The sequence below is a fragment of the Heterocephalus glaber genome, unplaced genomic scaffold (assembly GCF_053883595.1).
Source record: "Heterocephalus glaber isolate CG9 unplaced genomic scaffold, H.glaber_assembly_v1.0 deba00001600, whole genome shotgun sequence".
NCBI classification, from domain to species: domain Eukaryota; kingdom Metazoa; phylum Chordata; class Mammalia; order Rodentia; family Bathyergidae; genus Heterocephalus; species Heterocephalus glaber.
The window spans coordinates 30,317,218-30,341,606 of NW_028258372.1; the positions used below are offsets into that span (position 1 = coordinate 30,317,218).

At 34.0% G+C, this 24,389-nt stretch overlaps 1 protein-coding gene and 2 non-coding genes across 9 annotated transcripts in view; all 3 read right to left on the bottom strand.

Annotated features, from left to right (window-relative positions):
- Positions 1-11,023: 11,023 nt before the first annotated feature.
- Positions 11,024-24,389, bottom strand: part of Uchl5 (ubiquitin C-terminal hydrolase L5) — a 38,838-nt gene continuing 25,472 nt past the window's right edge. For 5 of the 7 annotated variants that reach the window (XM_087193823.1, XM_087193824.1, XM_087193821.1 and 2 more), the window contains 8 exons: positions 23,514-23,639; positions 23,371-23,432; positions 23,160-23,290; positions 20,984-21,047; positions 17,356-17,458; positions 16,458-16,571; positions 15,564-15,662; positions 11,024-11,282 (listed from right to left, as the gene is read on the bottom strand). In XM_087193823.1, coding sequence (XP_087049949.1) covers positions 11,238-11,282; positions 15,564-15,662; positions 16,458-16,571; positions 17,356-17,458; positions 20,984-21,047; positions 23,160-23,290; positions 23,371-23,432 — 618 coding nt within the window. In that variant the 5' untranslated portion in view covers positions 23,514-23,639 and the 3' untranslated portion in view covers positions 11,024-11,237. The remainder of the gene's footprint in view (positions 11,283-15,563; positions 15,663-16,457; positions 16,572-17,355; positions 17,459-20,983; positions 21,048-23,159; positions 23,291-23,370; positions 23,433-23,513; positions 23,640-24,389) is intronic. The other 2 variants (XM_087193825.1, XM_004862761.4) reach the window with 1 other exon arrangement.
- On the bottom strand, positions 17,853-17,922 carry LOC147823153 (small Cajal body-specific RNA 18). Its single transcript, XR_015444593.1, has one exon.
- Positions 18,009-18,150, bottom strand: LOC147823154 (small Cajal body-specific RNA 17). The gene has a single exon (XR_015444597.1).

Genomic DNA, 24,389 nt, shown 5'->3' on the forward strand with positions numbered 1-24,389 from the left:
GCAACACATATGACAGACAAGTGACCCTGTCCTTGCTGGAGATATTAAAATCGGGATGAATTGAGACCATGACAAGTTGGGAGGATCCCACCATCTCTGCGGGGGAGCTCCCTAACACTGCCGTTTAAAAAACAAATGCACTTAAGGCTCTGTCCCATTCCTTTGTGTCACCTTCTCAGACATTTTACTAAACATCCACCCTTCTTCCATACTTTTTAATACCACATTCTCTATTAAACCTTTACTATCACCACTTATACATCCTTCAGTCTTGCAATTTGCTCGCTTAAAAAAGGGGGGTGAAATCTTCTAAGATATTATTCCTCTCCAGCCACTTGCATTATCTCCTTTATAGTTCTTCTAAGAGTTGCTTTTATTGGTTTCCATACTTCCTAACATTAATTACATTTATTCAAATCTTTACTACAATCCCAAACCTAACTGAAATGTTTGTTTCTGAGGCTAACTCAATATAAAGAAATCCATTTTGGGGTTTTTTGTTTGTTTTTGGTTTTTTGGTTTTGTGGTTTTTTGAGACAGTGTCTCACTATGTAGTTCAAACTGGCCCTGAATTCACTATGTAGCCCAAGGCTGGCCTCAAACTCACAACGATCCTCCTGCCTCAGCCTCTCAACTACTGGGATTACAGGCATGTGCCACCACACCTGGCTAAGAAATCCATTTTGTATACGTGGAAATCTAACTCTTTTTTTTTCCCCCAAAATGGATATCCAAACGCCATTTGTTAATCAATTTCCCTATCAATAATGCTTGCTTTATCATTTACTTTATTCCACATATTCGTTGGGTCAGGTTCCTGGTTCTTTATTGTGTTCCCTGTTTTTCTTTCAATAAAGAATTTTTTTTCTATTATTAATTTGTTTTATATTTTTGGGTTTTTAAAAATTCTTTTATTGAGTACATGCTACATACTAAGCACTGTTTTAGGTGCTTGGAATCATCAATGAACAAAAGATTTCTGTCCTCATTCACATTTATATTATAGTAGAATACAGATAATAAACAAGAAACATAATAACCAGATTGTCCAATATCTCAGAAAATGATGTGTTATAAAAAAGAAACTGATAAGAGCAATTAAAATATTGGAAGTTCTGGGAGGTAAGAAATTTGTAGTTTAAAATAGGGTGGTAAGCCTTATCAACCAAGAGGTGAGAGAATTAGCTTAGCAGATATATAAAGGGCAAATTTTTTCTAGGAAGCAAATATGTAAAGGGAAAATTAACCAAAACTAGGTTATGCCTGATGAGTTTAAGGAAGACCAATAAGGCCAGTATGGCTGAAAATAAGAGAGTAAAGAAAGATGATGACCGAGAGAGCAGATTACATGGGGTCTTAACAGCAAATGGAAGAATTTAGGCTTTATTTTGAATAAAACAGGCAATCACTACAGTATTTTAAGCTGTGGGCTAGTCACAGTTGCTTTTGAGAAAGATCACTCTGGCTATTTATCTGAAAAGAATTTTATATGGGTATCAGGATAGAAGCAAGGAGACCTATTAGGAAAAAATTAGGAAAGAAATGTGGTGGTGCAAATTAGCAGGGCACATAATAAGAAATTGTTCAGATCCTAGGCTTATTTTAAAGGTAAATCTACCAGAAATATCCTAACATGTTGGATGTATAGTATGTTTGCTTAGGAAATGTTGAGTTTGAGATGCCTATATGACATATAATTTGAGATAATTAGTTGACAGATACAAAAGTTGTAGTTGGGGGAGGGGATATGAGCCAGAAATATTGTGGGAGTCATTGGTAAATATTTAACTTCGTGAGTGAACATGACATCACCAAAGTAGGTAGTGTACACAGAGAGACTGGAAGAGGAATAAGGGCTGAGGTTCAAGAGCATTCCTACATTAAGATTGTGGGAGGAGGAAAACGCTGAGAAGAAAAACGAATGGGTAGTGAAGTAAATAGACATCCTGGAAACCATATGAAGAAATCTTCCCAAGTCAGTAGGAGTAATCAATCCATTATGCCAATAGGTTAGGATGAGGACAGAGACTGACCACTGAGATTAACATTATGAAGGTCACAAGGGACCTTGGAGAGTTTTCATGCCGTAATGGAAAATACCTGTTGGCATGATTTTGTGTGTGTAGTTCGGGGGATTGAACCCAGGGCCTTCACATTGAGCTACATCCCCAGCCCGTTTTTTAAATTTTGATTCAGGGTCTCACTAAATTGCCCAGGCTGTACTTGAACTTGTGATCCTCCTGCCTGAGTATCCCATAGTGCAGCTATTACAGGTATGCACCACCAGCTGGCCATGGTTTTGAGAAAACCAAGAGAGAAGATGAACACCATGAGTACAAGTTATACTTCCTAAAAGGTATGTTGCAAAAAGGAGCAAAGAAATTGAGAAGTGTTCTCTTCTGCCTTTCACTTCCTCCATGTGCTCTGGTTGCCTTTACTTTTCCTTGCTCCACTAACTGGCTCATTAGAAAACTGTAGTTAGGTTTGCATGTGCACTGTCTAGGGCAGGGAAAAGAGAAGGAAAACCTTGTGTACTGAGTGTTGTATCAGACACTGTAAACAGGAAACTGGGGTCCAAAATGCCACCAGCCATCTCCGCTACCCCTGTTTTGTGAGATACCTCCCACCTCCGTGTATTATGATGTGCTTCCCCGCTTTGTGAAGTTCACATAAAGTCATAATGATACTTGAGCTTTCGATGTCTGCCAGGGCAAAGCTTCTGCCTGCAATTAGTAAAAAAGTGTTAAATATCCAGAATGTACATGGAAAAAATTGAGTGTTGCTTGTTGAGAAAAGTAGTCAAGATAGTTAACTGGAAGGATCCAGTAGAAAATGAAAAAAAATGATATATGAGAAACTGGAATTGTTAAAATGCTGTCTTTAAATAGAAAAAAATGGGAATGACATTTAATGAGTAAGAGGGAAACTGGCATTAGATAGAAGAATGGTAACTTCATCTCTGGAAACTGGTAGGAAAGCAAAGGGAGGGTACTAAAGCCTTTAAGTAAGTAGATGGAGCAGTGGGAGACTGTGAAATTTTTCTTCTGATGGGTTCCATCTCCTCAATAGAGGAGGAATCATAATCATCTGCCAGGAACTGGAGAGTTGTTGAATTAAATGGGGAAAGTCTGAGACAATCAGAATAGCAGTGCTAACCTGACAGCGGTACATGCAAATCAGGCAAGGCCAACTTGATCATATTTTTCTCCAGCCTTCAATTCCACTGACCAGGTGCAGGTTCAGAACAGTTCAGATTTGGACTTAACTAGATGTATTTATACCAAAGAACAATATAAATTAACAAAAGGCAAAAGAATGAAGCATTTATGTTAGAAAGTTGTATTTAGTTATCTGTTTTGTTGCTGGGACAAAATACCGACATATACAACTTAAAGGGGAAAAAAGGTTTATTTTGGCTAACGTTTCAGAGGTTTCAGTCCATGGCTGGCTGATTCCAAGACAAAACCATCATAGAGGATTTTACTGACAATGAGCTATAAATTATACTGTGTGCACTGTGGAAGAATTGTCAGAGTTGGAGAAGGGTGGGAAAAGGATCCTGTCTAAAATAATTAAGAGTGAGAGGAATAAAGGATGACCTGGGAGTCTGAGAATTAATTATGCCACATAGACAAGTATTAAGAGCACAAAGAACTTAATGCTTTATTTGTCCACTCCACTTCATATCCATGTTTGCCTCCCTTTTGTCAGTTCTCTATTACACTAAACATGAGCTTATGAAAATGCTTAACCCTCTTTAATGACCTCTATAGATCTTGGTATAAAAAACAAAATTCTTGGTATAATTCACGCAAACTTGCATAATCTGGCTACTGTTCTCTAATACATGCACAGTCTTTATACACCTGTTAGATTGGCCTTCTTAATGTTTCTAAAACATTGTCTCTTTCTCAGAGATACTTCTGCTCCCTTCTGCCTAGAACATTCATTCCCCACACAACCCCCATATTTTGTCTACATAACTTTCACATTTCAGCTCAAGTTGTCCCTCAGAGAGGTCAAGTCCCCTTGTTTCATAATCTTATAGAACCCTCTAAGTTCATAAATTTATGATAGTTTTTATTTATCTATGGCTAATTCATGTCTCTCAACCACATCTAGCTTACTAGGTGATAAAATCCATGAAGACAAAAATTACGAAATATCTTTTCGCCAGGCATGGTGGCTCACATCTGTAATTCCAGCACTCAGGAGCCTGAAGCAGGATTCCTGGGAGTTCAAACCCAGCATGAGCAATATAGTGAGTTTATGTCCAGCCTGAATTATCAAAGGGGATCTTAAATCTTGTTTTCATCATTATACATTCAGAAATTCACTGAGCATTTGACATTTAGTATGTAATCACATTGGGACTAAAATCTTGAAATATGAAGAAAGAAAGTCTAGGACCAAATTGGGCTTATCCAAGGAATGCACAGTGAGATTGACACTGGAATTGTCTAAATGTTGAAATCTTAAAAAGCCAGGAATAAGACTCCTCATGGCAGTTAAATCTTGTCAATTTAATGGATTGGAAGACTCCTGGAGAGGTGACTGGATCATGAGGGCACTATAGTTGAATGTGCAGAAGTGGGGCCTACTTGGAGGAATGTTACTGAAAGTGTGCTATTGGAGGGTATAGTTCTTGCTGGCACTCCTGCCCTGTACTCTGCTTCCTTGAACTGAACAGCTTTCCTCTGGCAAGCCCTTCTAACCATAGACTGACTCCTCTGAAACCATGAGCCAAATTACTCCTCTTCTGTAACGTGTGGGTGTCAGGTAACACTTTCTCTGTCTGGATACTTACAAAATTTTTTCTTTGTCTTTGAAATTCAAAAGTCACCAGCATATGTCTAGTAGTTGCTTTCTTTTCATTAAATTTTAAAGGTACCCTGTGAGCCTTCTGCATTTACAGGTGTACTTCATTCTACTCTGAAAAGCTTTCCTTAATTAGTTTCTTATTGTTTCATTTGCTTTGACTTGTTTCAGATATTCCTATACATGTAAACTTTATCTCCTTGATGGACTCTACATCTTTTTCTCTTTTTATTCTTTGGCCTTTTCCTCTGCATTCTGTGACAATTTCTCATTTTCCATTTACTCCATCAATTTCATTTTGTGATCCACCCCACTTACATGTTTCCTTTAACTATCTAAAGTCCAAGATACCTTCTATTTGCTCTAACACTATCTGCTTTATTATTAAGCACCTGTCTCTCATGACCTCCCTTATGTTTAAAACTTTCTAGTTCACCTGTGGAGATGACTATATCTGCTTCAAGAGGAGGCATTTTCTCAGTTACTTAGCTCTGTCCCTTTCTTCTGAACTATGGTATTATCACTTTTTCATGGCTCTTCTTCACAATGAAGTCCAAAATCACAGTCTTCCCAAGTGCCAAAGTTGAAGAACACTGAAAATGGTCAAGTGCTCTAAACTTATAAATTAGATACAGACTATTTCAGTGTAAGACATTACGAAAGGTCATATTGGCATAGAATAGAAACAACAATTCCTCATACATAAATGTTACATGTTATAGAAATACTACTCTGATCTGGAGACATTTTTAAAAATTAGATCAAGGAGCCTCTAGAATGCCCCTAAAATGCTAGCTCCAAGTTAAAAACAAAGACATATTTAAATTATAACACAGTTGAAAACATTGGGAAAGCAGGAGTATGTCAAGCAGAAAAATGGTGACTGTGGAGTTTAAACTTTTGTCTTTTTGTCTCTAGCAACTTATAGGATGCAGTACATTTTCAACTAGGTATGTAATGGAGAAGACAGATTTGACTGGCATCTTGCATGGCAAAATGTGTCACAGGCCATCACAGTATCTCTAAAAAACCAATTTCCTCTTGATCTTAATTTGGTTTCCTTAGTTAAGTTTACCTACCAGGGACAGAATGTATTGACAGGCTGATAAAAATGTCTATAGTCAGCTGGCAGTTACAATTGTACATATAAATTAAACTGCATTTTCTGGAATACATTGGTCTCTGGCAAGTTTTATTAAGCTGGCTTAACTATCCAGAGTCCTCATTATTTTCAATACGTATACTCAACTAATAAGCTAAAAGATCTTATCTCGGACCATGGTAACCTCACTAGGAGACAGTGCTTGGGAGGGAGACAGTGCCTAAAGAGTTTGTCAGCTTCTAATCAAAATCATAATTATCAACCTTCAGGGAGCCAGTGGATCCCAGAACTCATGGTTACCATTTATTGTATGCATTCCTTGATAACTCAGCAAAGGTCATCAGTGTCTCCTACAAAGCTTAATAAATCCAGGTACCTTTTTCACATGAGTGCCTTTGCTGTACAATTCTATAATGTAACTTTCACCTCTACAATACATTCTAAAAGGAAGAATGGTAGAAGTGTGCAAAGGATCACAAAGATTTATCCTAAGTATTCTATTTAAAAGAAAGTAGCAAAGAAAAGGAAGGGGGAAGAGGAAGGAAGGGAAAAGGAGGAAAAAATAAAGGGATTGAAAGGAGAGAGGAAAAAGGAAGGGTATCTCTATTTGCATCTTCTGGAGTACTAGTGGGACTTACCATCTTTTGTGATGTTACTGCCATTTAAATTTCTTCTGTAGATTGTGTGTTCCTATCATTTTTCCTCCCCCTTCCCTTCCATGGTAGCTCTCTGTATATTAGACATCAATTATATTTTTGATATCAACATTACATATATTTTGTGTGGCAAAGTGTTGTGTGCTTGATATCTCTCAAGGTTTTCATGGCATCTATTGCTATATAGAAATTTTTAACTTTTAAATAAGTATTTCTCATTTTTGTTTAATGTTTTCTTACTTAAAAAACTCTTATCTCTATTTCCAAATAATAAAATATTCTGCCATAATAGCAATCTCATGTTTCTAGTAATTTCATTGTTTTACTTATGTTTACATCTTTAATCGTGGTGAGGGTTTAAAATTATTTTTTAAAAACACATCTGTATGAGATTTTCCCCACTCATTTTGTGGTTTAGTCAATATATTTTATCAGTACTACAAGAAAAGGTCTGAGAAATACATTGTGTAAAATCGAAAAAAATAAAAAAGGCACAGTACTTAAGAAAATTCTGTTTAGGTCTCTGTGTAAAGATCATCTCCTTAAAAGGACTTTAGGGTTGGGGATTTAGCTCAGTGGTTTTGCCGCCTGCTGCACAAGCGCAAGGACCTGAGTTCGATCCCCGGTACCAAAAACAAGGACTTTAAAGCCCTGACCATCTAGTCAAACCTCAGCTTTCTATCCTGCTCTATTTTTGCATTTTCTACTACTACATGAAAAAATTACAAGACAGTTTGTCTCACTATGAGGGCAAGGGGCTTTATCCTGTTCACCGCTTACCTCCAGCATCTAGAACAATCTTGATATAGGTTAAGAAGTTATATTATCAAATCAAAGTCAAAAAGTACCAGGTAAGCTAGAAGTGGTGAAGCTTTAGCTCATCAGTCACTAGATTTAGGCCAAAGATGTATTAAGGAAAAGAACAAATATGCATGTTTGATTTAGAAATTCACATTATCTTAAAAAATAAAATCCCCCAAATCAAACTATCCAGTTTACCTATTGTATTTATACATTCTACTCTTCACTATGAGGCTTTTTTAAACACATTAAAGCATATCTATATAATGAAATATTAATTGGCCACTAAAAAAGATGTTTCACAAGTATATTTATTGCGTTTATGGAAAAAAGTATGCAACAAATTTATTGTACCATATTTGTAAAAAGAAAACATCTAATAAATACATATGTCTATGTAAATGTACACAGTTGAGGAAAACACTAACTGTATCTGTGAACAGACTGGGTGTGATTTTTCTTTTTTCCTCTGTATTTCTCACTTCTCTAAAATAAATATGTACTACTTATATAAAAAGGAAGTTTGTTTTAATGTGTAAGAGTGTAATAATGTATAAGTAAATGGACTTGCATTCAGCATTAATCCCAACCTCCTCACTAGTATGCTGCAGAGACCAGAAAGCTGAAAAGTAATTTCCCAGAAAACCCTTGCAGAAAAGCTTCTGTAAGAAATGAAAGGCAAAAGACAGAGGCCAAGTGACTGCTGCTTCAGGTATCTTCAAGTGGCAGAGGTTGTGTACAACCTGCATGTTAACAGATAGTTGCAGTAGATCTCTTTCACTGTAACAGTTCCCCTGACAGGCCAATACTATTGCATATGTTTTGCTGGGACACTTTTCTGGAGACTCACACTTGAGCCCTCTCCTCCAAACCTGTCAATGATTTTACAAGGAACTAAGGTAGTTTCAGAATTCCCAATAGTAGCAGCAGTTTGTTTCCTGTAAGTCACCACTGATACAAAAATGAAAATTTGCCTAACATCAAGTTTTTAAATAATATATATTACATAAACCTAATTCAAAGTATAGGCAGGGCATGCAAGACTAAATACAGAAATACAGGTGTACAATAAGGACAAAAGATCACAAAATATACTAAAATGTTCTATGGCCATTCCTGTTAAGGCCTTGGGTAATGTAAATTTTTTGTGTTATCAATTTCCTCTGAACTATTTTGCGAAATACCCGCCCCCCCAAACAAAAGAATCTTTCTACAGGAAAAGAAAAATTCTGAATATATCTTGAAATGTTATAGGCAACTAGGAAGATTAATTACAGATATTAATCTGCATGAGGCATCATAGTACCACAGTCCTAAATAGGGGAGCAATTCCCCATAGTCATGATCCCAGAACAAATATTTTCCAGTTTTAATGGCACAGTCCAGCTGACTGCTCTCTGCTGGAAAAGAGGCAGCTATCTTGGAAGTTAAACACAGGATTTGAGACTACCCAGTGCTGCGGTGCTGGCAAGTCTCCTTGCTTGTAACAGAAGTACACCCCTCAGAATTGGTTACTTTAAAAAGCATAAAATAAAATGGAAGTGCTTTCACCTACCCAACCATCAGATGAGGTTTCATAAATGGCAAAAGGAAACAAAAAGACTTTCTCTAAAATATTCCCTTTAAAAAATCAACTTAACGAGTATTTATCTATTTCTGAATTGTTCCGTATTCTTCCAGTTTCTCTACTCATTACCTTCATAATCCAGTTGCAAACCAGCAATACACAGGACCAAGACATGGATAAGTCATACTTCTTTATTCACAAGCAGAAATAACCATGAAGTGTCACAATGCATTTGTAATGATTAAAGAAGCAGACAAAATAAATCATTCTTAAACTATAGAAATCCTTATCAAGGAACTTTATCAGAATTAGACAAGAAAAAATCCTTACATCTATTAATCTAGTTTTATAAAGCTACTTTATAAATGTCATTTAATACTAGTTACTCTTATTAACAGTATCTTTCCATGATGAATTTTTAATTTTGATGGACTTGAATTCTGGATCTTTTAAAGGGGTACTGCTTTCTGTGACCTAGGAAACCTTTGGCTGCTCACATATCACAAAGATATTCACCTATGTTTTCTACAAATAAAAGGTTTATACTTTTTAGCTATTACATTTAGCTCTATGATCCAATTCAAATTCATTTTGGTGAGGTAGTGGAGTCCTAGTTCATTTTTTCCAATATGGATATTCAGCTACTTTATTCTGGCTCCATTTGTTGAAAAGATTCTCCTTCCCCGTTGGATTGCTTTGTCACCTTTGTTAAACATCAAATGATCAGAAAAATATAAATCTGGTTTTAGGTCCTCTCTTCTATTCCACTGATTTGATTACTAGATGCTACTTTCTACAATAATCCTTGTATTGCTTTACAGAATTTAAACCTCAATAAAATATAGAAATAAAAAGTAAATGAATAAAATCAAAATGAGCCTAAGACAATTTTTGAAAATTGTATGACAGCTCTGTAACACTCCATAATTACTATTGTATCAAGAGCAAAATATATTGACCCACAAATAACTGAAAAACTACATATTCTTATTACCTTTAACTGAAATTATATATGAAAAATATTTCATTAATTTTTCTTCTCAATTTCCTCCCAGGTTTCCTCCCATTGGTTCTAAGTCATTTAATAATACCACAATTATTAAACTGTAAAACAATCCTTTAAAAAGTCATGTGTTAAAGCTGGAAGATGGGTACACATTCTACCTAACAAAATAAATTATGTTAAATTTATTTTACAATAAATAATAAGATGTTTAAAAGGCCACATATCAACTTTAAAAACATGCTTGGTAAAGAAAAAAGTAGACTATTTCTTTTATAAAAAGTTTTATAAAATTTCCTTTGAAATTCAACTTGGAAAAGAAGCTTAAGAACAAGAATATAGTACAATATTAATTTATAAAATAAAAACCCAAGCAACTCCCAAAAGAGAAAAAATAATTATGAACAAATTGTACATGACTCTTAGAAACTGTAGGCTCTACTAATTTTCTTCAAATTAGCATAGAAGGTTCTCTACTACCACTGCCATGTTTTTTTTAAAGCAGACAACCTGAACTGTCAAACCTATAACTTTCAATAAAGATACAGCTAACAACATGAATAAAGGTTGCCAAATGCAGAGAAACACCAAAATTCTTTAAGGTTTACAATTTGTTCTTAACCTGAAATTCTGTTTTGAAGTAATATTCAGACTTCTCTAGATAATTACACAATTAACTCCAAACACTTTAAGAAAGTTTGGTAAAATAAAATTGGAGTATTTAGTACCTTTTCTATTGGCATCAGTGAAAATCACTAGAAACTGTGGTTTCATTCTTTTCAAATGATCTGCATGAAAATCAAATAACTGGTAAAAGATAAAATTCAGTTTTAAGAGTCTCAAAACATATCAAAGACAGAAATATTGATTTTTCCATTAATAAACAGAAGATCCAACTTAATTTAGAGCTGACATTTATAAACTGAAAGCTAAAAAAAAGCAAAATATCAATTAGAACAGTAACAAGTAGAGAATATCATTTGTGCATTTCCAAGGTTCTGGACTACAGTTATACATCCAGAGTACCAACAAGAGTTCTCAGCTCCAATGTCAAATAATAGAATTTGGGCAAGGACTCTTAGTATCACTTTTATTTAATATGCACTACATGCACATGATGCAGGTGGGGAAAAAGTTTATGGATCCATGCATAACAGACAAGACAGACTGGTACTTTTGCCAAACGTGCACTGAGTCAATTAGGACATTGCTCAAAGTTCCTTAGACGTAATGGTTTCCAGGAGAGTAAGTTTAGATGCAGAGCTGTGTACATATCCCAAAGTATCCTCTTCATTTAGTTTCCTGAGCTTTTTTTGCATTCTGTTTCTCTTTTGCCTAAAAATTAAAGACAATATATTACAAAATCTTCAAAGACTGTTTTATACTATACTAAAATAAAATGTGCCTAAGAGAGCATTCTCAAGCTGCAAGGATTGAAATGCACTGTACACAAGATTTCTAGAGACAGATTTGGTGGTACATGCCTATAGTTCCAGCTATTCTCAAAGTGGAAGCAGGAGGATGACTCAAGTCCAAGTGTTTGTGACCAGCCTGGGCAATGCAGTGAGGCTTTCCCTCAAAGAAAAATGAAAAAAACTGTATAGAGGAAGTGGGAGGGGTAGGGGAAAGGAAAGAAGGGAAAGAAAAAAATATGAGAAAAGGAAAAAATGGAAACAAAGTTTTTGTAAATAGGGAGGGGTGGAGGGGTTGAAAGGAGGGCAGGGGAAGGGGGAAAAAATAAGAACCAAAATATATCATGTAAAGGTACACGTTCCCAATGATGAATGTAACTGTATTGTATACCTAAAATGTATCAATAAACTTAATGAATTGTAGAGCATTATGTATTTTATAATCTGAGACTTGTAGCAAACTAAACTATTTCTGGACAACTATACAGTCATTCATTGCCCTCAATAAGAAAGTATAAGACTTGGTTTGTAGTTCTTTTTATCTATAGTTGAAATGTATTGGTATAACTGTGGTAATCAAAAAATACAAAATTACTCATTCCATAAAATCAAACTCATTCATGAATATTCCAAAACATTAGATATTTGTCCATTTCTTACTCAAACTAAGTATAAAAGTTACTTTTGTATTTATAGTTATACTTGCTTTCTACATATTTGAATAAATTAGTTTAACTTAACAGTTAATTTAATAAAATATCAGTGATATTAATAGAGGAATACATACCTGTCATGTCAATAAGCCCTACTTACATGACCTATAAGAATGTTTCACATGCTATTTCATTTGACCCTCATAACAATTATATATAGCTTGACTACAGCAATTGTTTTATCCTTTAGCAGATAAAAACAGCCAGAGCTCATGGATATTATCAAACCTGACCAAAGTCACATAGCTAATACATAGTAAAACTTCAACAAAGGTCAAAGACACGTGTTCTATAGCTGTGCTTTTCACTGTACATATGTACCAATGACCTGGGGACTCTATCAAAATACAAACTGATTCTGTAAAATACCTGAGGTACTCCACTTCTAACAAACTATGAGACAATGCCAATTACGTAGGCTTTTTAAAAATATATTGAAAGCAAGTATGTAGATATGTTTATTACATATATAAAACATAGGTATCTTATGTGGTAAACAATAGAATTGCCTATATCAACATTCTTAGTTACAACCATAATCTATAATTTAATCTGTATACTTCATTTCAAAGAATGTTTTATATTTTCAAATAATAATTCAATTCAATTTTACGCATAATTTAGAATAAAGTATGTACTGCTTTCCTATTTATCTCTGAATATATTTAACAAGATGTTCCATAGAATTAATAAGAATGAATTACTGGTTTGTTAGAAAGTTTACAATATAATTAAATGAGCAAAGACAGTGAAAAAGGTATTCATACATTTATTAAATTATAACTCAGATAAAACAGATACATAAAGTTAAAAATAATTTCCACCATTAAGCATTTATTATATACTTAACAGGTGTGACCTTCTTTAATACTGAAGAATGTGCAATAGATCTGATTACCAATTTATAGCTGAGAAATAGTGGCTATAAGAAAGTAAATGAATAAAAAATATTGTATTTCCAAACAGCACGGAAAAAATACAGTTAAATTTTTTTTTTCACTTTAGTGTGCCAATGAGGTATTAAAAATTAATTATGTGTACTGGGGATGTAGCTCAGTGGTGCCATGCCTGCCTGGCAAACCCAAGGTCCTCAGTTCAATTTCTGGTACCAGAAAAAAAAAATTAATGTGTCAGATAATTCTGTAACCACAGATATCAATGTAAATATTACTATGAATAATTCTTTCTTCTTCTTTTTCCTCTCCTTTTTTTCTTTGAGACAGGGTCTCACTATACAGTTCAGGCTGGCCCTGAACTCAGTACGTAGTCCAAGCTGGCCTGGAATTTGCAGCAATCTGCCTCAGCCTCTTGAGTGCTCGGGTTATAAGCATGCACCACCATAGCCGGCCTACCTTAGTTATGTTAAGGTATACAAAAAGGAAGATTTGAATGTTAGTACTACCAACTGAATCATAGTATCCTGAATTTTAAGGACAAAATTCAATATTGTAAAGTGACTTTGGAACCTCATGGCAACTGTATCCATGATTTCACTTTACATATTATAGGTAGCTGTTTAAAACTTGGGACAATGATTGAGACTTATACATAGATGTTGAGATAAAATTTTTAAAAGAATTATAAGAATACTTGAAAAAGGAGACATTTTACAAGTGGAATCAATCTAGCTCATTTTATTTTACCTTTTATGAAACAGATTTGGTATATGCAATAATGCTGTATAATTATTTTTAGGTTACTTCTGACTTTTTATGTAATATACATAAGCCTTATATAAAACAAATTTGTGATTAAGATCTTAGCCTAGTTTATAATAGCCATATGTCTAAGAGAGAATCAAAGTCTTCACCTTTTGTTTCTATTCTATAAAGTGAAAGGATTTTAGCTCAAATAGTTTTATGCCATCACAGGGTGTAGGCAATTGCCTCAGTTACTAAAAAAATCCAATCTTGGACAGGCTTAGGGGCTCGCAGGAGCCATGTCTTTCCTATTTGCTCCCTCCTACCCCTTTCACAATTTGTTCTATAATTCTCTTTTCCCTTTAAAAAGAAATATTCCAGTTAATAACTCTTTTCTGAACACTACAAGAGATTTTTCTTACAAGTATTATCACCAGTCATTAACACCATACAGTTTTTTATTGAATATCATTAAAAAATCTAACCTTAACTTATTCTATTCATTTTTCCAACTTAGTTTTTTAACATTTGTTATTTATCAGCAGGAAATGACAATTCAGTGTCATTTTCTTTTTAAAATAGCAAAATGGCTTTGTTTTCAGAATAGGAAAAACAAAAAATATATTTGTCCTAAAGAAGCTGACAAATTGACAGATTATACAATTACTTCCAATCACAGATTTAAAATTCTGTGAATATGAAATTTTAAATGACTATAAAGTTACTTAGGAACTACTCTATATTTTTGCAAGGTTTTCAACATGAGTTAGTCCAGTATTGATTACTATAATTAGAAGAATACTAGTCAGTACAGTATTGTAATTGTTTATTTATTCCTTTTCCAAACTCTTTATAACAAATTGATTGAGAAAAGAATTATTTTGTATTAATTATGTGTATATCCCTAGACCTTAACAGAGCATCAGGAATATAGCTGCAGTTAGGTAAATGATTGATGAATAATTTAAAACATTTTAAGAATTCCAACCAAATGATAAGTCTGAATTCCCTTAAAACATAGGATTAATATTGCATACATATATGAAATAAATGCATCTCAATACTGCTTACACAATAGTATTAACAGTTTCAAGAAATAGGCAAACGAGGTCAAAAACCAGCTTCCTCAAAAAAACAAAGACAAACACAATAGACTAAGTTGATGTTAACTACTATTTATATAATCACGTACTGCCACCTTGTGTGCAAAATAAGGTGCACTAAAGAATTATGGTTCTAAAGCAAAGCTGAAAATCTCTCTGGGAATATAAGATCATAAAAAAAATAATAATAAATAAAATTTTTCCTAATTTATACATTTAAAATTCATCTATGGGTCCCTAATAAAATTTATATAAAATTAAAATGTGATATACATCACATGACTTAGTACATCACGTGGGGTTTTTTTTTTGGTTTGAGACAGGGTCTTGCTATGCAGTTTAGGCTGGACTTGAACTCACAACGTAGCCCATGTTGGCCTCAAACTGGTGGCAATCCTCTTCAGTACTGGGATTACAAGAGTGTGCCTCCACACCTGGCTTTATTTCAATTATTAACATTAAAAATTTATTTTTGCTTAAAGAACGGATCGTGTTTTAAATTTTACTTTAATATATAACAACCTGAATTCTAGACACTAATAACTTTGTAAGGCTAAATCATTGGGGCAACTGTATTTTTATTTTATAGTATCAGGATTAACTAGTTCCCAGAGAATGTAACAATAAGTAAAGGCAAAAAAATAAAACTAAAAAAGCTTCAAGAAATTTTATCTACACTCATGCCAAAACAAAATATTTTATGTTTTTGGAGAAGCTCAACTTAAGTACTCACCAGTAAAATACTCACCTTTTCTACAAGTGGTATTAATTGCTGGTGTTCTGCTAAAGTCTTTAACAGTTCCATAATGAATGGCAGATAATTGTGCTTCCTTCTGATATTTTCAATCTGAAATAAAACACATCAAATTGCACTACATTTCTACTAATTTTCTGAAATTTTATTTTTGCATCCAATTAAAAATAGAAATGGAATAAAATCTTCCAGTCTCATAAGAAAAAGTATTAGAAATAATGAGATTCTGTTCCCATTGAGAATGAAGACTAATACAATAGAACATGTGGCAACAGTTTCTTGTGCATGGCTTTGTACACTCAGGAAAGTCTTTTAAAAGTCCAATCTAAGATTATTTATGAAAATGTAACTTATAAAAGCAAACTTAAGAAGGTCTACATGATAAATTAAGACTCTTGCTGCTATACCTACACAAATAATCAGATGGTCAAAAACAAGCTTAGTTGAGCATAGTTAAGAATGATAACTGCAGTGAACTAAAGCATCAAATTGTTAAAACTCTGTCCTTGGCCAGGGATTTAGCTCAGTGGTTTCCCCACCTGCTGCGCAAGACAAAGGACCCAAGTTTGATCCCCGGGACCAAAAAAAAAAAAAAACTCTGATCTTCACAACACTTTTAAAAATTTGGGGCTAGGGATATAGCTCAGAGGTAGAGCACTTGACTAACCCAGGCAAGCACCTGGGTTTAATCCCAGCACAGCAAAAAATAAAAAAATAAAAAATAAAAAGAATTCACACTACTTATATTTGTAGGGTACCAGAAAATCAACACATTATTCTGAAAACTAGTAAATGATAGGAAGAAACAAATCAAATATTCAATACACCTTCATCTCAAAATATCCTGCTTTTTATTAAAGTATTAAAGGAACATTTTTTAAAACATACCTTGTATCTTTTCAATTTTTGTACTTCTTCTTCAATAAGCATCTGGTTTTTGGCAACTTCTGACTGAATAGCACTTAACATATTATTACCCTGATCGGTATCCATAGGTTCCTCCTTGGAAGAAAAAGAAATACCACACCCTAATGATTGAAGCTTATGTCCAAACTATTTTTAAATAATTAACATAATACAATTATTTTAAAGTTTCTACTTGTAAGGTTGGTAACAGAATTATCAGCCTAAAAACAGCAATATTAAAAGATAAAACTTAAATAGTACCTTCCATAGTTCCATGTTTCTATAATAACACGTCTGAATTTTTATCTAAAAAAACCCTATATTGTACTATATTACATTGCTATAATCTTCTACTAAGCTATAAGTAAATTTGCCTACATATACTTTTAAGAAAATGTGACCAAAGAATCATAAAATTTTTATCTACTATTAATTCTCTTTTCTAATCATATTTACCATAAAGATAATCATAAAGATAAATATTGTGTGTGAACCTAAATGTATCCAATTAAATCACTGAAAAATATATTCTAACTTGCTTATATAATTAAAATTGTAAGTTAAAATAGTTCATGCTAGCACTTATTTCACATTTATGACTTGTCATCATTTTAAGCATCTCATTTAATCCTAATAACAAGCTTATAAGGTAAACACTATTAAATATTACCCTCATGCTACATGAAGAAACTGAGAAATCCACTAAGTAGCAAAAACAAGAACTAAAGCCAGGGAGCCTGAATCCAGTGTATATTCTCTTAACTTCTACTCAAGAGACTTAAACAAATCTAGATTTAAAAAAAAAAAAAAAAAGAAAATGAAATACTTTCCTTGAGAGAATAACTAAACTAAAAATGTATTTTAAAATATGGTCACAAACCTCTGCAAGTTGTCTTTGTAACTCTGCTATCTTCTGTTCGTATATCATTTTTCTGTCAGACACAATGGCCATTAAGTTAAATCGAATTTCACCTTCACTGTACCTAGAAAAAAGTGATTATAAAATTTACAATGTAATAGAAGAACTATAAACTCAATATTGCTATTAAGATAATCCACTGTGATTATCCCATAATTCTTTGCAGTAAACAAAAACCCATAAATTGGCTAACAACAAAAATTGACATTTTTAAAAGCTTTTGTATGGGGAAGATAGTAACTATTGCAAAAAAAAAAAATTTTAAAACTGGTCCTATAGTCTTAAGCACTATTTAGGAGATTGCAGGAGAATGATGGAGCTGGAGGCCAATCTGAACAACATAGTAGTAGCTAGACACATCTCAAAAAAGAAAAAAAGCAGGCGCAAGGTCACAAGGTCACAAGTTCGATCCCCAGCACCAAAAAAAAAAAAAAGGCTAAATTTCATCAATATTTTTTTTTCCTCAACACACTCCATCACCTGGTTCCCAGAAGTCAGACTGTGCAGTGGTCTAGTCATCATTGGCCAGGGCTCACCATTACAGCGGCAGGGACTTCCCTCAACCTCCTCCTAGCCTACCCTCACCTGCTTGTCCCTTACCCCTAATTCTCCCACACCAGGTCCTCTGGCCCCACTTTGCCTGACACTTTTCATAATCCTCTCAGGCTCCAGGCAAGCAACACTGCCCACAATGGCACCTGATCATGTAAGGAAAATACTGCGGGCACACTGGGGGCTGCACTGGGGACACTGGAGAGCCCTGTCCCCTCCCTACCACACTTGTTCCTCCCCCCTTTCCTATCACCCAAGCCCCCCCAGCTACCCAGAAACCCGCTGGGTCTCCAGCTTTCATCAATATTTTTAAATGTTAGTTCTATTTAAACCACTTGACATACTATATTTGAAATAACATTTTCATCATTTTCCCTAACTTCCTAAAAAATATAAAAAGAATTAAAATAAGATCTACTTTTGATATATTAATTACACTGGCAACTTGGTGATAACCAGTCCTTATTATACAATTAAAACAGTATTCATGATGCAATTTCTATTTTTAATTAATATATTTAAAATTTTAATCTTATATAAACATGTAAAATACACTTAATAGTGTATTAATGTAATGTATAATTATACCCTATAGTAAAACTTCTGAATGCACTTTGATTTTTCACTATTTGATACCAATGAAACATCTCATAGCATAAGCTGGTTTGAAAATTTTAAAAATTATTCATAATATGTAAATGATACTTATTCCTCATATCAAGTACAGCTAAAAATTCTGGACATTCTAGACATAATATATTACAAGGAGAGACGGGGGAGACAGAGGCAGAGACACAGAGAGAGAGAGAATGTGAATGAATATGAATGAATTTTCAAGGGTAGAGAAGACAGACAAGCTAGGGAACTCAGGATTCAAGAACTACGTGATGATAAATTCCTTGAGTTCTCTTTCTATCACATAAATCCCAGACTTGAAGCAACCCAAATGTGCCAACAAAAGTCTGCTTTCTCTAGCAAAACAGAACAGGGGCATCCTGGAAAGACAGATAAGTTTCAGACAATAATCACTCTACTGTGGCCAAACAAAAACAGAAAAATCTGTGACCCCTCCCATAGCAGCAAAAAGTGAAGCAGGAAACCTAAATTTCCAACCCCACTATGCTGCAATGAAGCAAATACGTTACTTCGGGAAAAAAAGCTGAGAAGGGAGGTTGGACGTTCATCCATGTTAGGCGATAATAAAAGTATCAGAAGACACTGAGTACAAACCATCATCTAATGACAAAGCTGAGAACCCCTCCTGAAGAATCAGTAGAAGACAGGTGGAGAGCAGTAACAAGGCACTCCTATTTCTCCTAGTCAGAGCCAGAACTGTCACCACTGCCTAGCGATAACAGGGAACTCCTTTCCCTCCTGAAGTGTCAAGAGGAGCCAAGTAGGAAACCTGGGTTTCAACTTCTACCTGGCAGTAATGAGGTGGCGCTCCCAAATTACTCCACCAAAAGAGTACTTATTAAAACCCGATAAAACAGGGGGCCAGAGATTTAGCTCAGTGGTTTCACCGCCTGCTGGACAAGCACAAGGACCCAAGTTCGATCCCCAGTACCAAAAAAACAAACAAAAAAACAGAACATTTAAATATTTGATACCAAAAATACTCAGGTTTTGGCTAATAACCACTCATTATATTTAAAAATCAGAAAAGTCTCAACCTGAATAAAGAACACTTGAGATGGCAGAATTATCTCACAAAGATCTTAAAAAGTCATTATGAAAATGACTCAATGAACAATTAAGAACCATAGGAGCAAGCAAAAAGTCAGTCTCAGCAAAGAAATATAAGATATGAGAGAATCCAGAATGAAATTTTACAAATGATATATACAATAACCAAAATAAAACAACTCAATGGATGATTTCAACAGTATAATGGAGGGGAACAGAGAAAAGAATCAGTGAACTGGAAGACAGAGCAATAGAAATTACTCAATCTGAACAAAGAAAATAAAACAGACTGTCTGAAAAAAATTAATAGAGCCTCAGGAATCTATGGAACTAAACAAAAAAAATCTAACATTCAAATCCTTGGAGTACTAGAAAGGGAGGAGAAAAAGGGTGAGGTTGAAAAATATTCCAGGATATAATGGTTGAAAACTTCCCAGATTTGACAGGACATAAACCGACAGATTTAAGAAGTTGAACAAACCCCATCCAAGATAAACCTAAAGAAATTCACAGTAAGACAGGTCAAAGTCAAATTTCTGAAAATTAAAGATAAAGAAAAAAAATCTTTTTCTTTTGGTACCAGGGACCGAACTCAGGACCTTGCGCTTGCAAGGCAGGCGGTGGCACCACTGAGCTAAATCCTCAGCCCTGAAGAAAAAAATCTTAAAAGGGCCGGGAAATGGGGCCAGGAATTTAGCTCAAGGGTGCCGCACCTGCCTTGTAAGCCCAAGGTCCTGAGTTTGATCCCTGGTACTGCAAAAAACAAAAACAAAAAAATCTTAAAAGCAGTATGAGAGAAATGCCATACCTACGGAGGAATGACACTGGATATATCATCAGAAATCACAGAGGGCAAAAATGTCAATATCCTGGCAGTGATATTATACAATAGTTTTGTAAGATGATACCAGTGAAAGGTAAAGAATATACAAAGGTACAAATTCCCAATGATGAATGTCATCATATTGTACACCTAAAATGTACCAACTTAATGTAATTCTTACAACTGAATATGAATATATAATTATTTTTAAATTTAAAAATTAATTTAATATTTTAAGAATCCTCAAAAACAAAACCAAACTTAAAAATATTCATAAAAATATATGGCAGTAGAAAATATCTCACGTAATGGACATCAGCATATCTAAGTTCTCTAAAACTAGAATGTCATATTCCTACATATATTGTGGTGATTTTTCTGAAACAGATTTACTGAATGCATTAACCTACTGAAAAGTAGATATCTAGTACACACTATTAATAACAACAACCAAAAAAGCAAGCTAAAAAACACCACCAACAACAACAATTACAACAACTATGTCAATGAATGCGGCTGAGTATTTACTTTTGTATCCTTTTTTCTATGACTGGCCTTACTGCACTAATCCAGTCATCTTGATTGCATGCACCTAGAAAGAAAGTTTAAAAGTTAAAACAAAAATAAGAGAAATCAACGTAAACATTCTTTCAAAAGTGTGATCTAAAATATTTCTTTTTATAAATACTTTAAGAAATACAAGACAGTATGAATCTTTTAAGAATAATTATGTTAAGCTTCAATTCTTATTTTCTTGGTACTGATTAGAATTATCATAATCTGCATTATATCATAATGTCACTCAGTAAATACTAAGCAAATATTTAAAGTAATAAATTAGGAAGCTATCTCACTTAAAAAGACAACCCTTGAGATAAGGATAATTACTTTCATTTCACAGATGATAAAACTAAAGGCTTAGAAAAACAGCCTAGGTATTAATGTAATCCTTATTTATTCAACATTTTGTCTGAGTTTCCACAGTCATAACTATAAAATAAAAAATTGAAATCCACTCATAACACAAGGTCAATTTTACTCAAATATTTTAATCTTTTTATCATGTTATAGCATAGCCACCAGGTGTACAGTAAAACTAGCTATTGTGTTCTTTTACTTCCTTTATGCTTGATGATTCAAGTGAATAAACAGCTGAGTTGAGAGAAGTCAATAGAGAACATGCAGCTATCTTATCAACTACCAAATTAGGGAAAAGCAGCTTCTACAGAAGTGAAAAGACATTCCATTAATTTTTTAATAACAAATACAGAAAAAAAAATAAGTACTTTTAAATATAGATAGCATGTAAAAAGTTGCATTAAATAAACTATTAGGCTCCATACATGGGGTATGAGCAAAAAGTACAAACAAAATTAAACTATGTCACCTTGCTTTTGGTATATGTGGTGCCAGGGATCAAACACAAGGTCTCACATATGCTAGGCAAGCACTCTACCACTGAGCTATTCCCCAGCTTTAAATTTTTTTATGTATAAAAGGATTAAGTTTTATGAACCACATATAGCATCATACTCAACAAAATTTGAAATAGGAAGAAAAGGTCCAAAGGGGTTGGAGAAGTGGGAGGGGAAGGAGAAAGGAAAGAAGGGAAAGGAAAAAATGAGAAAAGAAAAAAATGGAAACTAAGTCTTTGTAAATAGGGAAGGGTGGAGGGGGTGAAGGAAGCACAGGTAATGGGAAAAAAATAAGAACCAAGATACATCATGTACAGGTACAAGCACCTCATGATAAATGTAAACATACTGTATACCTAAAATGTACCAATAAAAGAATTTAAGCAAAAAAAAAATTTAATAAGGTCAAAATAAAGAGTTAAAATTCTTTGGGGATGGGTTGAGGCTCAGTGGTAAAGTGTTTTTGGGTGAGGCCCCTTTCAAACCCCACTACTGAAAAAAAGTTATTTTGTGGACTTATTATTTCAGTAATATTTCAAAACCACAGATTATCCCCCAAATCTCAATAATTATTATTTTTGCTCAACATTAAAGATAGAGTAGGACACAGAAAATTTACCCTTTATACAAAGGATAGCACATTAATGCATACCTAAAAAGAAAATGTATATAGTAGACAGGTAAACAATAAATTAATGTAATTTTGAATGGTTCAATTCCAGTGAAAATATTTTAATGCAAGATGATAAGAAATGCTTGCAGGGGGCCAGGGATTTAGCTCAGTGGTTTCGCCGCCTGCTGCGCAAGCGCAACCACCCGAGTTTGATCCCCGGTACCAAAAAAGAAAAAAAAAAAAAAAAAATGGCAAGAATAACTTTTTAAGTTTACTCAGAGTAGTTTTTTTTAAATTAACTGGAAAATAAAACAAATTACATGATCTGTGTTAAAAAATATTTTCTTAGACAAAATTAAGACTACAAAAAATTAAATTGAACTGCAGTAGTCAACATGTCGCTCCGATATATTAATTTTATAAAAAACCTAAGATCAGGGCCAGGGATTTCGCTCAGTGGTGCTGCCACCTGCCTCTCAAGCACAAGGTCCCAAGTTTGATCCCTGGGTCCCAAGTTTGATCCCTGGTACCAAAGGAAAAAAAACCTAAGACCTTCATATTTTATTGCCTCACAATAACTTTCACCTTTAAAATTTAAGAAACTTTGTGCATAAAATGAATGGGGTTTTTTTTCCCCTTTCTAAATGAGAAATATCAGGAACAGGGACCAGATTACCTAAATCAATCGGTCCTTCTCTTAATCCATCCAATTCATATAGCCTTCCATTAACAGGAACATAGCTGACAAAGTGAAAAGCATCTTCTTCTTTGGCTGATGTCTTTGCATCGAATTCAAACATTTGTTGTCTACAGTAAAGAAAAGAAAACAGTGACAGACAAAGAAGCAAAAAAAGAAACAGTAGTTATTTAACATAAAGTCTACTTACCTGGCAAAACTGTTGTGCACTTGTCGAATCACATCTGAATTGCTCAATGCCAAACCTTTCATCTGAAATAATTTTAAAAGTCTATTAAAATAAAAACTATGACAAATAGGTCATTTTGGGATTAGGAAGAAGAGTGTACTCACAGCTGCATCAAAACTTTGTGAAAATTCTTTAAACTCTGACAATGTCTCTCCTAAATGGACATCTTGATGGGTACAGTTCAACAGGACACTGACAATGGCTTGAGTAGCACAAGCATTATTAATTACCTACAAAATATAAATGTGAAGATGTGACTGTTAATCATATGTCAACTTGAATGGATTAAGAAACATCAAGCAGATCAGTAAAGCATAGTTCTGGGTATGTCTGTAATAAGTGATATGTAGTCCAGCCAACTGAAAGAAAAAGACCCACGCCAGATACGGGTGTGGCACCAACCAACAGGCCTGTCGTCTGGATGGAATAAAAAATAAGAAGGAAGTGTTCTGTTTTTGAGGAGATCATTTTCATCAATGCCTTTGGATAATGGTCTTCAGTTTCTTCAGCCTTCCAACACAGACTCACACCAGTGATCCTCCAGTGAGATTCCAGGCCTTCCAATTTAAATCGTCAATCCCTCTTGTTCTAAGGTTTCCATCTTCTTGGGTTGAGTAGTTACTGGATCCTCCAGCTCTCCAGCATGGAGACAGCTATCATCGACTCTCAGTCTCTGATCCTATTAGCCTACCTAATAAAGCCTACCTAATAAAGCATAATTATATGTATATATATGTATATTTTTTTCTATTGGTTGTGTTACTACAGAGAACTCTAATACAGAAGATATTTGTTTAAAAGAAGTGTTTAATTGGTAACAATCACCCTTAAAAGCATGAATTAATCATTTTAAAATTTTATTTCATGGTTTTAACATACACATAATAAACGTTTAATTTCTATTCCAGTCTGTTTTCAAGAATTTGTTGAAATTCTGCAGTTGATAATTCTATGAAACCAAAGAAACTAAATTCATAATA